Source organism: Chiloscyllium punctatum, chromosome 42 (assembly GCF_047496795.1).
Source record: "Chiloscyllium punctatum isolate Juve2018m chromosome 42, sChiPun1.3, whole genome shotgun sequence".
Taxonomy (NCBI): Eukaryota; Metazoa; Chordata; class Chondrichthyes; order Orectolobiformes; family Hemiscylliidae; genus Chiloscyllium; species Chiloscyllium punctatum.
This window is the reverse complement of record NC_092780.1, coordinates 16,434,130-16,449,836: the sequence shown is the minus strand read 5'-3', so window position 1 is coordinate 16,449,836 and position 15,707 is coordinate 16,434,130. Positions and strand designations below refer to the sequence as shown.

Below are 15,707 nucleotides of genomic sequence, written 5' to 3'. Positions count from 1 at the left end.
CTCATTAGCTGGATCAATGCCTTCAGGAGGATTCAGAGCTGTACCAGTCATTTCGACGCAAGGGTAGCATTGGACCAGTGAGAGTTCATATTGTGGCACCCGGCAGCTTCAAAGAGTTGATGGATTTTATCATTGCAAATGTAGGTGCTTCCTGCAATCAGTTCAATATGCATCGCATTCTGAGGAAAAAAGAATTTTTAGACTTTATTCAAAGAAAAGTAATTTCATAAAGTCTTTGCTCATATGTTATATTTCTCTAAAATTTGGCAGATTATGCATTTTTCCTCCTGAATCATTTCATTTCTTGGGATTTAAAAACTCCACCTTTGTGTTGCAAAGAGAGATCACTCCCTGAGTTTTACAATGTATTGAGTTCATGCTTCTTGTAGCAATTAACCATTGCATTGGGCAATGATCAAACTATGCAGGCACAATAAGCAACCCTAATGGAACAAATAATTCAGAGTTTTGCCAATATTCATTTATTTGCAATACAATATGTAAATATGTGCATATATCCTCTGCACTGAAAATAATGTATTGGTTCTTCTCAAAAGAACTGAACCTCCTGTGTTTTAGCATCTTGTGAGATTGAAACCAAAAGCGAAAATGCTGGAAAATCTCAGCAGGTCTGGCAGCATCTGTAAGGAGAGAAAAGAGCTGACGTTTCGAGTCTAACTGACCCTTTGTCAAAGCTAAAAGAGATTGTGAGATTGATACTGTTCCCAGGATGTTGCTGAACTAAACCATTTTGAGAGAAATCAATTATTACTGTAAATAATCCCAATTTATTACCTTGTATATTTCAGAGTGCTTTTATCTTCTGCAATAAAACCATTTTGCTTCTAACCTTCCACACACTGATTGATTAATTGAATCTACTTTCTCAGTTTGATTTTTATAATTCCAGCATTTTACCAATTGCAAACTGCTCAATTCTGTCTTGTCCAGGATTGCTATAGGACATTAACTTTTCTACAACTGCAGTAAATGCTATTCTGTCGACAAGACAGCAAGGAGAGTAGTGTAGTGTATGCTGTGCCTGATTCACCATCTCGGAGCATGGATCCAAGTTATTGAAGTGAGAATGACTCACAGCTCTGTAATTCAGACTTGTGATCGTTGGATGACTGTCAATGCTCAACCACTTGAGCTACTGATCACACCTGTGATTGTCTGGGATCTGTACCAATGTTGTGGTAATGAGTTATTTTTCCAGGGCAGACTGTCATGTGCTTTATGTAGATATACAATTGTAACCTGATACATTGAGTTTGAGTGTTTTAATTTCTAGAGGATAGGTTTATTTAGCTATTAATCTGGCTTGGTTTGTCTTTTATGAGACAGTACGGTATAATTCAGCAAAAACAGTTCATTCTGGCTATCTATAACACCTAAGAGTTAATTAGAAGGCAGTTGATATTTTTTCGGGCAGTTGTTACCTTGTTGAGATTTCTGACTTGTGTGTCAGGTGATAAACAGAAAATAACAAGCTTTATTTTTCATCAGGAGAGAACCAGAATCTAATGTAGGATATAAAAATGTACATTGGTATTTTGCTGTGACTAAGATTAGGTGATGAAGTCAATTTGATGTTAAGTCTATAATTGAATAAAACTCCTCAGAGTTATTTGCTCTGACATTTTTTAGTATGATTTTTAATATCAGAATGTGCAGGTTGTCTAACTTATGAGCCGTGTTATGAGCCATTTATAATTGCAGGGCGACATTGCTCTACCCATTTCAAATGATTGACTTCCATTGTACCTCATTTTGAAGTGTAACAGCAATCCAGAAATGTGACAGACACAGACTTGCACAACATGTTTATTGCTGTGTAAATTTTCATGCTGTTAACAACCTTCTGTTGTTGTAATTATGAATAGCCATAACTGTAGACAGGCCTTTCCCGAATGGGTTAGTATCTAGAAGTGATGAGCACCACCCACTATGATATTGCACAGACACGCCGTCAGCCTGAAGCAATCAGTGGAGAGACTTTTTTTGTAAATTCACTCATGGGATGTGGGCATCACTGGCTGGGCATGCATTTATTGCCCATCCTTAGCTGCCCTGGGGAAGGTGGTAGTGAGTTGTCCTCCACCTCCACATGCTGCAGGTAGACCCACAATGCCCTTAGGAAGAGAATTCCAGGTTTATGAGTTTGAAAGGTTTCTTGGGTGAACAACAACACTAATGGACAAACTCATGCGAACTGTATATCGGGACATTAGGAACAGGAATAAACCATCCAGTCCATTGAGCCTGCCTTGCTCTTCAATATTATCATGGCTGATCAAACACTTCAATGCCTTTTCCCCACATGAGCCAAGAATCAGTAATCTGTTAATCTCTACCTTCAACATACTCAAAGACTGAGCCTCTGCAGGCCTCTGTGATGGAGCACTACAAAGGTTCTCATCCCTCGGCAATGATTAAAAAAACGTTCTCCTTATCTCAGACATATGTGGATCCCCCCTTCTTTTCAAATTGTAACCCCCCCCCCCCCCCCCAGTTCTCTCCTTCCGAACTGGAGAAAAATCTTACCTGCATTTACGCCATCTATCTTTTTAAGTATTTTTGTTGATTTCAAAAAGATGACCTCTTGCTCTTCAACTCAAGGGAATTCTGGGTCCATTTGGCCAATCTCTTTTCATAGGACAGCCCCACCATCCTGGGAACAAGTCTGGTGAACTTTTGTGGTACTCCCTCTACGGTAATTTTATCTTTCCTGTGATATGATGACTAAACCTGCCCTCACTCCTCCAGCTGCAGTTAAACCAAGCTCCTGAGTCTGAGAATGAGGTGGAAGCTTTTTACTCAGAGGGTTGCGAACCTTTTGAGTTCTCTAGTGTACAGTAATGCACAAAGCTTTGCTGAATGATACTTGTGAAGAATTATGAGAAACTATCATACCTGATGTGAAAAATCCATATTAGCAATGAAACCAAAGGAGCTGCGAACATTACTGAGGTTTGCTAATGTATTTTACTAGTTTAACATGTTTTAACTATGCTGCTATTTCCTCTAGGCTTGATGAGGTATTTTTAACTATCCTGCAGTTTATTACTATCAACATAAAATTGTTCCAAGCAAAGCAGTTTTACTAATGGAGTATATACAGTAGGTTCTTATTTAACACCTACATTCAGTATGTCTGGAATTTGTCAGAATTTACATGGCCTCGTGACTGAGGACAGAAATCCAAAGTTCAAATGTCATTTCAGTAAGATTGAGTTGAATTTACTGTATCCCTAAAATTTGTTCCAGACCTAAACCTGAAAGATGCTTTAACTTGTTCAGGTTTGAGAATCTAAACCTGAAAAGTTATCGACTATCAACTCAACAACCGCCAGTTCCAATGCGCCACAGCGAGAAACCGTAATGACCTCCTCAGGAGACAGACACGAGCTGTAACCAACAGGGTAATCTTCGTTGTCCAGTACTTCCTGGGAGCCGAAAACCTACGCCATGTTCTTCGCAGCCTGCAACACATTATCAATGAGGATGATCACCTCGCCGAGACCTTCCCTACGCCTTTAAACCCTCACCAAACCTCAAACGGATCATTGTTCACAGCAAACTGCCCGGCCTTCAGGACAACACCAAACAACTCTGTCACGGCAGAAGCTGCAAGACGTGTCAAAGTGTTGACATGGATACCATCATTACATGTGGGGACACAACCCACAATGTATGTGGCAGGTACTTGTGTGACTTGGCCAACATTGTTTATCTCATACACTGCAGGCAAGGATGCCCTAAGGCATGGTACATTGGTGAGACTAAGCAGAAGCTATGGCAACTGATGATTGGGCACTGCACAACAATCAACAGACAGGAGAGTTCCCTCCCAGTTGGGTAATACTTCAGTGCTCCAGGACATTCGACCTCGGACCTTCGGGTGACCATCCTCCAAGGCGGACTTCGGGACAGGCAATAACGCAAAGTGGCCGAGCAGAGGCTGTTAGCTAAATTTGGTACCCAAAGGGAGGGCCTCAGTTGGGACCTTGGGTTCATGTCCCACTACAGATGACCCCACTGCACCCTCACACACACACACACACACACACACACTGAAGTGTGCGCGTGCACACCCACACTCACGCAGACCCTCTGTCATGCACAAGCTCTCATACACTAACACACACACCAACCCACTCTCACTCACCCACGCACTCTCACACTCCCATACATATATACTCACAGGTACTCACCCCCCCCCCCGCCCCACACACACACCCATATGCACACTAACAAGTTTGTGGGGTGAATTTGTATTTGCAGAATTACATTTTATTTTGCTCAAAAACTGCATAAATCCATGCAAGATTCTGTGTAACCCACTTTAGAAACAGAATCGGTCTGACCTAACATTGAGACACAGGCAGACTTTAACTTCACACCTTCAATGCATTATCTGAGCTGAGATGGCACCTATTGTTGAAAACTACTTTGAGAATTTTTAAAAAGTTCTGGGATTACATACGAAGGAACTGAAATTAACATGATTATTCTAAAAGATGAAAGACTTTTGCTAAATGTGTTTAATATTGCATTCCATGACGCTGCAATCCTGTTGCTATGCATTCTGCGTTGTATGATTCTGCTCCACAACTACCTGATGAAGAAGCAGCATTTCGAAAGCTAGTGCCTCAAAATAAACCTGTTGGACTATAACCTGGTGTTGTGTGATTTTTAAAAAGTTACAAGTCTTGAAATTTTCTAATTCCTTTATATTCACGGGAGAAGGTCCAGTAAAGTCGTATGGGTGGCATTGAGAAATAAGAAAAGGATGATCAGCTTATTGGGATTGTACTATAGGCCCCCAGTAGTCAGTGGGAAATTGAGGAGATCTCGGATATCTGTAAGAAAAATAGGGTTGTAATGATAAGGGATTTTAACTTTCCAAACATAAACTGGGACTGCCATAGTGTTAAGGGCTTACATGGAGAGAACTGTTAAGTGTGGAAAGAAAGTTTTTCTGTTCAATATATGGATGTACCTACTAGAGAAGGAGCAAAACTTGATCTTTTTTTGGGGAATAAAGCACGGCATGTGACTGAGGTGTCAGTGGGGGAGCACTGCAGGGCAAGTAATTATAATTCTGTTAAAAGTACTTCTGGAAAAGGATAGACCTGATTTAAAAGTTAAAATTCTAAATTGAAGGCCAATTTTGACAGTATTAGGCAGGAACTTTCAAAAGTTGCTTGGTGGAGGCTGTTTGCAGGTAAAGGGACAGATGGAAAGTGGGAGGCCTTTAAAAATGAGGTAATAAAAGTTCAGTATGTTCCTGTTAGGGCAAGGCTAGGAGGTGACTGGAATGTTTGATGACTAGAAGAATTGAGGTTCTGGTTAAGAGAAAGAAGGAGGCATATGTCAGGTATAAACGGCTGGGATTGCATGAACCCCTAGGGGAGTAAGGGCAGTAGGAGTATACTTTAGAGGGAAATCAGGCGGGCAAAAAGGGGACATGAGATAGCTCTGGCAAATAGAGCTAAGGAGAATCCGAAGAGATTGTACAAGTGCACTAAGGTCAAAAGAGTAACTGGGGAGAGAATAGGGCTCCTTAAAGGTCAATGATGATGTCTTGGTTTGGAACCATAGAAGGTGGGTGAGATATGAAACAAACGTTTTGATTCAGTATTTACTGTGGAGAAGGACAGGAAGCCAGAGAACATAGAACGTAGAAAAATACAGCACAGAACAGGCCCACAAAGTTGTGCTGAGGATTATTCCTAATCTAAAATAAAATAACCTAACCTAGGCACCCCTCAATTCACTGCTGTCCAAGTGCATGTCCAGCAGTCGCTTAAATGTCTCTAATGACTCTGCTTCCACCACCACAGCTGGCAATGCATTCCATGCATTCACAACTCTCTGTGTAAAGAACCTTCCTCTGACATCCCCTCGATATCTTCCTCCTAATATCTTAAAACTATGACCCCTCATCCCAGTCAATCCTGCCCTGGGGAAAAGTCTCTGGCTATTGACTCTATCCATGTCTCTCATTACCTCGTATACCTCGACCAGGTCACCTCTCTTCCTCCTCCTCCTCTCCAGAGAGAAAAGTCCAAGCTTAGTCAACCTCTCTTCATAAGACAAGCCCTCCAGTCCAGGCAGCATCCTGTGGACCTTCTTTGTATCCTCTCCAAAGCTTCTGTATCTTTCCTATAATAGGGTGAGCAGAACTGGACACAATATTCCAAGTGTGGAACTTAAGGCAATAAACGGTGAAGTCTTGATAAGTGTCTATATTACAGAAGAGGAGATGCTAAAGGCCTTAAAATGCATAAAGGTAGATAAATCCCTGGGACCCGATCAGGTGTTTCCCAGAGCTTTGTTGAAAGTTAGAGTCTCTCGGCCTCTTGCCGAGATACTTGTATCATCAATGCAGATAAGGTACTGGAAGACTGGAGGTTTGTTAATATTGTGCCATTATTTAAGAAAGGTGGTAGGGGAAAAACTAAGGAACTATAGATTGGTGAGCCTGATGTTGGAAGGGATTCTGAAGGACAGGATTTACATTCTTTTGGAAAGGCAAGGACTGATTCGGGATAGTTAACATGGCTTTATGCATGGGAAATCGTGTCTCATGAACATGATTGAATTTTTTTTGAAAAGTCTCAAAAAAGATTGATGAAGGCATTGTCTATATCGATTTCAGCAAAGAGTTCAACAAGATTCCACATGGTAGACTGCTTAGCAAGGTTAGATCACATGGAATCCAGGGGAGTTAGCCAGTTGGAATTGGCTTGAAGGTGGGAGACAGAGGGTGCTGGTAGAGAGTTGGTTTTTGGACTGGAGGCCTGTGACTAGTGGAGTATCACAAGGCGTGGTGCTGAGTCCACTGCTTTCCATCATTTATACCAATGATTTGGATGTGAATAGAGGATGAACGATGAGTAAGTTTGCAGAGGACACCAACATTATTGGTGTAGTGGACAGTGAAGGTTATCTCAGAGTAGAATGAAACCTTAATCAGATGGGATAATGGGCCGAGAAGTGGCAGATGGAATGTAATTTAGATAAATGTGAGGTGTTGCATTTTGGTAAGGCAAATCATGGCAGGACTCATACAGTTAATGGTAGGGCCCTGGGAAGTGTTGCCCAACAAAGAGACCTTGGGGTGCATGTGCATAGCTCCTTAAAAGTGAAGTTGCAGGTAGACACGGTGGTGAAGAAGGCATTTGGCATACTTCCCTTCTGGATGTAGGATTGCTCAAACCTCAACCTGAGCTACAAATCTTTTCAAAAATGCTTCCCTTCATTGGTCAGTGCATTGAGTGGATAGGAGTTGAGAAGACATGTTGCGGCTGTGCAGGGCCTTGGTGAGGCCACTTTTAGAATACTGCATTCAGTTCTGGTCTCCCTGCTACAGGAAATATGTTGTTAACCTTGAAAGAGGTCAGAAAAGGTTTATAATAATATTGCCAGGGTTGGAGCGTTTGAGCTATTGGAAGAGGCAAAATAGGCTCAGGCTATTTTCTCTGGAGTGTCAGAGGCTGGGGGCTGAACTTTTGAGCATTATAAAATCACGAGGCGCATGGATAGGGTAGCCAGGTCCTTTTTCCTGGGGTAGGGGAGTCAAAGACTAGAGGGCATAGGATTAAGGTGAAAGGGAAAGATGTAAAAGAAACCTGATGGGCAACCTTTTCAGGGTGGTGTGTGTTTGGAACAAGCTTTCAGAGGAGGTGTTGGAGGCTGGTCCAATAACAATATTTAAAAGAAATCCGTTTGGGTGTATTAATAGGAAGAGTTTAAAGGGAGAAAGGGACTGGAACAGTACAGAACATCTGATCGGCATGGATGAGTTAGACCATCTATTTTTGTGCAGTATAACTCTATGGCTAAAAAGTATAATTAATAGTCTACCAGAGAGAGATAGGAAATATTTTTTATGAAAGTGGTGATTTTATTGGTTGTTGAGATACATTCCTTTACTGAAGCCTGAAATAACACCAAAGAGTTTCTGTTTTTGTCTAACAGTGCTGTCAGGAGTATTGATAATGAGGTATACTGAGTAGGTGGACAACCTGGTGTGGTCCAGATACGGAATGGACCAGGAATTAATTTCTGACTTGTACTGAGTGATCTGACATTAGATAGGATAATGTTATCCTTCTGCAGAAGAAGATGGTCATGCAGCAAATCCAATCCATCAGGGACACAATAACTTCAGGGGCTCCGTTTCTGCTGATGGCTGAGGAGATCAATCTGTGAGAAGCAGGTTCTGTGGATGGGTGGTGCTGTGGATCCTTGTCTTTGATGTTGACATCTGTTGCCAAACTGCTACAGTCACTGAACATCAATGTAGCACACAAGCAATGTTTCCCCTCACTTGTCAGTTAGTGTTCCCAAGTCTGGGAAAATCAATGCAAATTATGTCCTAGTTAAAGTGGATCTTTGCCCTATTGGTCTGAACACCTCACCAGACAGCAAATCCTTAAGGATCCAACCAACCTCTAAACTGAGAGCTTTACCTTTGCTTGAGAATGCCAACATACTTTGATGACTTGAGTGAAAGTAAAGACTGAACAAGCAGTTCAATTATTCCAGCTTGAAATGTTGAGTGAGGCCAGACTTGGGACTGGCTGTGATATTTATTACAATTGTTAATGTTTAAATATTTTCCTGGCACATTCTTTATGATTGGGAACTTGGCAACACTTTGAATCATCTGCCACTGCTTCAGGGCAGTTTGGAGAACACATTTTAGATGTTTATTTCTCTGTTTAAGGCCGTTATTCAGCTGCCAGCACTTGACTGCTGTGATTTCTCACAGGAAGAGCTTAAAGGAAAGCAGTGTAGCGCAGGTGCTAGAAATCAGAAACGTTAGCTGGAAGTGCTGATGGCTCTGGCTGTTTAAGGAAATTACGAGTCCTAAAGAGCAGAAGATGTCAGTTAATTCTCAGTTCAGGCTTCTTGGAGGAGAATTGGGGTTATAAAGTTTCTGATCACCTTTCATCAGAGAAGTTTGATTGCAATGTTGGAGTCCTTGAGCTTTAAAAGGACAGTGCCTCAGTCTTCCAGGAGTAGGGAAGAAGAGTCTGAATTGTTCAGAGAATACTGACCTCCTGACTCATGTCTGTTCTTATGGAAACTGGATACAGCAGAATGCCTTGCTCAGGCACTTTTTCTTTTGATTTGTGCATGGTCTGTGGATGTTGCTGACCGGGCCTGCATTTACTGCTGAGCTCTTATCACCCAGGAGGAAGTGTCAGTGTACTGCCTACTCTTCCCGCTGCAGTCCTTAGCATGTAGTGTCACCCACAATGCTGTCAGGATGGAACTTCCAGAGTTTTGACTCAGCGACAGTGAAGGAATATATCTCCAAGTCAGGATGCGAGTGACTTAGAAAGAAACTTGCATCTGGTTATGTTCCAATGCATCTGCTGCCCTTGTCCTCCTAGGTAATAGCAGTTGCAGGTTTGGAGGTTTCTGAAGAGCCCTGATGAATCTCCGCAGTGTATCTTATAGATGGTGCACACTGCTGCTGCAGAGTGTCAGTGTGGAGGAACTGAATGTTGAAGATGTTAAATGAGGTGCAGTTAAACAGACTGCTTTGTCCTGGATGGTATCCAGGTTCTTGAGCACAGTTGGAGCTGCACTCCTTCAGCAAATGGACATTACTCCAGCACAATCCTTGCTTGTGCATGGAGATGGCAGGTTTTCAGGAATCAGGATGCAAATTACTTGCAGCAGAATCTTTAGCCTCTGACCTGCTCTTGGTGCAACAGTATTTTTATGGATGGTCCAGTTCAGTTTCTGGCCAATGGTAACCATCAGAGTGTTGACAGTGGAAGATTCGGTGATGGTAAGGCCATAGAATGTCTTTCTTGTTGGAGTCGGTCATTGTTTGGCACAAGTGTGAATACTCTCCAGGTCTTCCTGCATTTGGAAATGGCATGCTTCAGGATCTGAGATGTGAATGGCCCTGAACATTGTGTAATCATCAGCAAATATCACACTTCTGACTTTATGATGGAGGATATGTTACTGATGAAGCAACTGAACATGATTAGACTGAGGACACTATCCTGTAAAACTTCTGTCGAAGTGCCCTGAAGCTGAGGTGACTGAATTCCAACCATCTTCTTTTGTGCCAGGTGTGACTTCAACTGACAGAATTTTCATCCTGAATCCCATTAATTCCACTTTTGCTCGGAGCTCCTTCACACCACACTTGCTCAAATGCTACTTCGATATTAAGGGCATTCAATTTCACTTTCCCTTGTAATGTGGGACTGAAGCTGTGCAAAAGCCAAATCAGGCAGAGTTGGCAAATTTTCTTCCAATGATTTGAATTTTGGGGTGGTTTGGCATTTTGTATGGCCATTATTTCTAACAATAATTGAGAAACGTTGATATTTATTGGATTTAATTCCATACTTTGCAAGACTGAAATTTAAAGCACCATATTGTTACACCAACCTAAGTTAGCAAATTAATTATCATCTCATTAAACTTTATTTAAAGCTTTCATAATTAGGTTTGTCTAATGAAAATGTTGATTTGGGAGATAATGTACTTTACTCACCTACTCTACATGTTGCTGAGATTTTAATGCAGCATTTTGCCCGAAGATTAACTGACTGATGTAGTAGCACACAAACATATGTGTCTGGTACTGTTTTAACACCACTCTATGTAATCCTGTATGAATTAACATTGTATTAATAGTTAGGAATTCAAAGCATGATCACAGTTTTAACAGTATTGGCTGGCAACACTTTTCTGAAAATTCGAATGCCAGCGAAAATGGCTGTCTTACTTTGTAACGGTTATCAAAACTCAGTAAAAGCAATTGAAGTAATTATTTTAAATAATAGTTTCCCAGCCGAACCTAATGTACAAGCCCTTCCCAGTGATGGTTTGTTAAGGAAATCCGAAAATATCAGCATCAATCCTCGACATGGACTTTGTTAGCTGACCTCTGACATAGACCTCAGTGTAGGGTCAAAGTTTCTGAGTATCTCTTGGGAACATAGCCTTTCTCTTTCTGAGTAATATTCCCGATCATTGCCTACATTTGTATGTGTGTTCAATTGAGTGAGGCCAGGAATGGGTTCAGCTCTGATAACTCTGACTCCTGATCAAAACACATCTCTAAGATGGCGATGGACTAAGACTCCATCCATTTCATTTCTTTCTTTCTCTCTCTTTCTCGTGTTTCTTTTTCTTTTCAGCTTCTGTCCTCTGGTGGCATTGGCGATGTCTGGGATGAAAGCCAGAGTGGACTCCTAGCCTCTATTCTCCATTTTTCTAAATTATTTCTGGACTTTTTATTTCTTTATTTTTCTAATTTTATTTCCCCCTAAGAATTTGTACTTAATAATCTGTGCCTGGGTACTTTGGTACCTAAGGTTGTGCTGTGAGTGGCAACCCACATGAGTACATGTGACTAAAGCTAATTCGTGTAGCTAATAGCTGTTTCTTATCTATATTCACATGTGCAGTGGGGCTCTTTGGGTGGGTTTTATACACTGCCTATGGAACTAGATCTCAGCAAGTCTTCAACAGCTTCGAGAATGGAGGGAGAAAACTGGTGGTAAGCTACAGAACCTTTTCCACCTACTTTGCCATTGTTAGAATCTGCTTGCTAAATATATCCCTGCTTGCAAAAAGTTTGACATTTTATATAAAGCATCCTAAAAGGCAGTTTTTTTCAATAACAATGAAAATGACAAGATTTTCAGTTACTGCTTTACCATTCTTCTTTGATTTATTATACAGATTATTTGCACCATCCATTCCACATTAGATATTATGGTTTTAGAGTGCTCTCCTATGTAATCAGATTAACATTATGTAACATCTGCCTGGATGAGTGCATCTCACTCAAGAATATTGATACCATCCAGGATAAAGCAACCCACTGGATTGGCACGATCTCCACAAGCATCTACTCCCTCCGCTCAGTAGCAACAGTGTATACGATTTATAAGAAATTCACCAGGGCTCCTTAGACAGCAATTTTCAAATCCATGACCACTTCCATCTAGAAAGACAAGGATGCCGATATATGGGAAGCACCATGTGCAAGTTTTCATACAAGTCACTAACCATTTGGAGTTGAAAATATATTACTATCCATTCAGCGTTGCTGGGTCACAATCAGAACTCCCTCCATAATGGTATTGTGTGTCTGCCTGCAGGAAGCGGACTGCAGCGATTGAAGAAGACAGCTCACCATCACCTTCTCAAGGACTGATAGGAATGGGCAATAAAGTTTGGTACAGCCAGCAATGTCCATGTCCCATGAATGAATTTCAAAAAGTGGATACATCATGCAATAGTTGGTTTAAATGCAATAGAGAAGAAAAGGAACCAAGGAATCAAAAGTCATAAGGGGACCATAAAATGGCAAACAAGAAATGGAATTATACAAGACATTGCAGATGCTGGATATTTGAAATAAAAGTGGTGAAAACACTGCACAGATCTGGCCATATCTGAGAGGGAGAAGCAGTTAATGTTTTGAATCAAATTTGAACCTTCAGAAGAAGGACTTTATGAAAGTAAACGTGCAGAGCTATGGGAATAAAACAAGAGAATATGCCTGATTGGATTGCCAGACAGAGAATCAGCATGGCTTCAATGGGCTGACTGGCCTCTTTTGATGCAGTAATGACTCCATGATGTGTATCCTCATAGCTTTCAATTCTATTTATTCATTTTTAAAGGAGGAAATTGATATGATGGAAGTGTGTTTGGGGGAGTTGATCCAACATACTCAGTCAATTTAAAAGCCCTGTATCCTGTGATATATATTTATAAACATAAATATACATGCCCACCCTTAGTTACCCTTGACAAGGTGGTGGTGAGCTGCCTTCTTGAAGTTGCAATCGATTTGCTGTAGGTTGACCCATAATGCTGTTTAGGGAGAATTCCAGTAACGACAGAAAGCAACAGTAAAGGAATGGTGATATATTTCCAAGTCAGGATGGTGGGTGGCTTGGAGGGGAACTTGCAAGTGGTGGTGTTCCCATGTGCCTGCTGCTCATGTCCTTCTTGATGGTGGTGTTTGTGGCTTTGGTGGGATGTTGTGTTTGGGTCCTTCTGGCAGATAATAGCTGCTGTCTGCACCAATCTCTTTGCAACAAAACGTTAATGTCCTTTGATATAATATACCCAACTCCCCACGTGACAATAAATTGCTTCCATGTGATACCAAGATATTAATGCTATTCTTTGTTTTTAACTGTTGACCACTTCAGTATGAAAGCTCCAAATTCTCTTTGTTTGGATACAATAACACAAAGGATATATACCAAAGAAATAGTTGATACACAATGGTATGATGTTTAATCTGAATAAAATCATCTCACATTTGGCATAATCCTTCAATACATTCTAATCTGACCTGGAGAATAAATAGCCTTCCTAAAGTCATTAGAGAGTAACATGGAAGCACTAATGGGTTATTCACTCCCTCAAACCTGCTCTACCATTCTAGATTATGGTTGTCTATCCACCTCACCTTCTTGATGAAGGGCTTTTGCCCGAAACGTTGATTTTCTTGCTCCTCCGATGCTGCCTGACCTGCTGTGCTTTTCCAGCACCACTCTAGTCTTGACTCTGATTTCCAGCATCCACAGTCCTCAGTTTCACCTATCCATCTCAATATCATATTCCTGCTTTATTCCCATATCCCTTTCTGTTTTGAGCAGCTAAAGATCTGTCAGTCTGCCTAATCTCAACGACTGAGCCCTCTGGGGTCAACAATTTCAAAGATCCACAACCCTCAGGGTAAAGAAATAGATGCTTAGCTCAGACCTCAATGACTTGCTTTTTGTTCTGTGTCCTGTAGCTCGAGACCCATAAGCAGGGGAAACATCCTTCCTCCATCTACTCTGATTATCCCTTGAAGCATTTCATACGTTTCTTTGAGATCACCTTCTATTTTCCAAAACTGCAGATATTACAGGCCGAGTCTCCTCACGGGATAGACTCACAGCCTGGGTATAAGTCTGGAGAACCTCCACTGCGCTCTCTGTGGGGCAAGTACATCCTTCCTTAGGCAAAGGGACCAGAATTCATTCAACACTCCAGGTGCAACCTCAATACTGTTCTGCACAATTGATTAGATTAGATTAGATTCCCTACAGTGTGGAAACAGGCCCTTTGGTCCAACTGATCCACACCGACCCTCCGGAGAGTAACCCACCCAGACCCAATTCCCTCTGACTAATGGCACCTAACACTATGGGCAATTTAACATGGCCAATTCAACTGACCTGCACATCTTTGGATTGTGGGAGGAAACCGGCGCACCCGAAGGAAACCCACGCAGACACAGGGAGAATGTGCAAACTCCACACAGACAGTCGCCCAAGGCTGGAATCGAACCTGAGACCCTGGTGCTGTGCGGTAGCAGTGCTAACCACTGAACAAGACTCTTTCTTATTGAGAGGTTCCATCATTTTCCCTCCTACAGACAGCAGACTATCAGGTCTCTAGTTCCCAGTTTTATTCCCTCCATTATTTTTTAAATAATGGGGTTAGATTTGCACCCTTCCAATCTTCAGGAATTGTGTCAGAATTAATAGAATTTTGAAAGATGATTACCAATTTATCCACATTTCCTGCAGCCACCTGTTTCAACATTCCAGGGCCATGGTCTCCAACACATGGATCCTGATCGACTGGTTGACTGCAGAGTCTCAGACAATCATCTCAGTGCCTATCTGTGTACGCTGGCTTCGTGCATCATCGTGCCACTGTGTGAGTTCGGCTTCTGGAAGCTGTGTGACCAGAGGAAAGTGAAAGCCCTTCACAGGCTTTGTCAACTTGTTGCATCGTGTTTCCATTGGTCTAGATGGACTATCATTGCAGGGTGAATTCAGATTTGTGAGGTCACTGCAAATATATGATGAAGAAATACGCTAGGAACTGATGTGTGAAGTATTACAAAAAAATAGGAAGCTGTTCAGCTCCTATTGGCGATGGGAACTCTGCAAGAGCACTTTAGCTAGTCCCATTGCTCTACCTGTTCTCTCTGGACTGGCAGATTTGTTCCTCGGCTGTGTATCCAAAAGGTGGGTATGAGATAAAGATGAAATATGTATATTACTGCTCTATATCCTATATCTAAGCAAGGCAAGCCAAGCAGGATCCCAGAAATAGGTTGGGACGACAGACGTGACCTCAGTGCATTCACACTTAAAAGCAACAGCAACATTCTGGATGTTCCAGAGGTGCAGATCCTGAGACCAACCTCAGCAGCAGAGTGACGTCAAGGTGGAGCAGTAATGTCGTGTAATGAACCTGCACTATTTGAGAAGAAATCAAACATGTGCAACTTTCACACAGAAAAGAAAATGAATTTCTGTTCACAATTGTAAAAGATAGGAGTGTTTGCCTTACATGCATTCAAAATGTATTGATGGGTTTCGAGGGGAATTTGGAATGACACACATCATGATAAACAGTAAATCAAGGAATAAAGTGTGAAGTGAGCTGTCAGACAATATGTGATTGCTCAGTTTCAGCTTCTTTACAGATACAATGTCGAAACTGAACAGGCTGAATTGTGAACTGAAGGGAAAAGTCAGAGACGTCGCACGTATGATCAGTGCCGTGAATGTATTTAAATTTAAACTTGGTCTGTGATCCTCCCAATTAAAAACTAAAACACTGCAACAGTTCCTGAGTCTGGCAAAATGTATTGGGAAAAATCAAAGACAAAGAAAAATTGTTAC

The 15,707-nt window shown here is 41.5% G+C and overlaps 1 protein-coding gene across 5 annotated transcripts in view; it reads left to right on the top strand.

Moving 5' to 3' along the window:
* ghdc (GH3 domain containing) overlaps positions 1-4,669 on the top strand; it is a 49,438-nt gene extending 44,769 nt beyond the window's left edge. For 4 of the 5 annotated variants that reach the window (XM_072561497.1, XM_072561499.1, XM_072561500.1 and 1 more), the window contains one exon: positions 9-854. In XM_072561497.1, the coding sequence (XP_072417598.1) occupies positions 9-230 (222 nt within the window). In that variant the 3' untranslated portion in view covers positions 231-854. Of the gene's footprint in view, positions 1-8; positions 855-3,270 lie in introns of those variants that run through there. The other variant, XM_072561501.1, reaches the window with a different exon arrangement.
* The last annotated feature ends 11,038 nt before the right edge of the window (positions 4,670-15,707 follow it).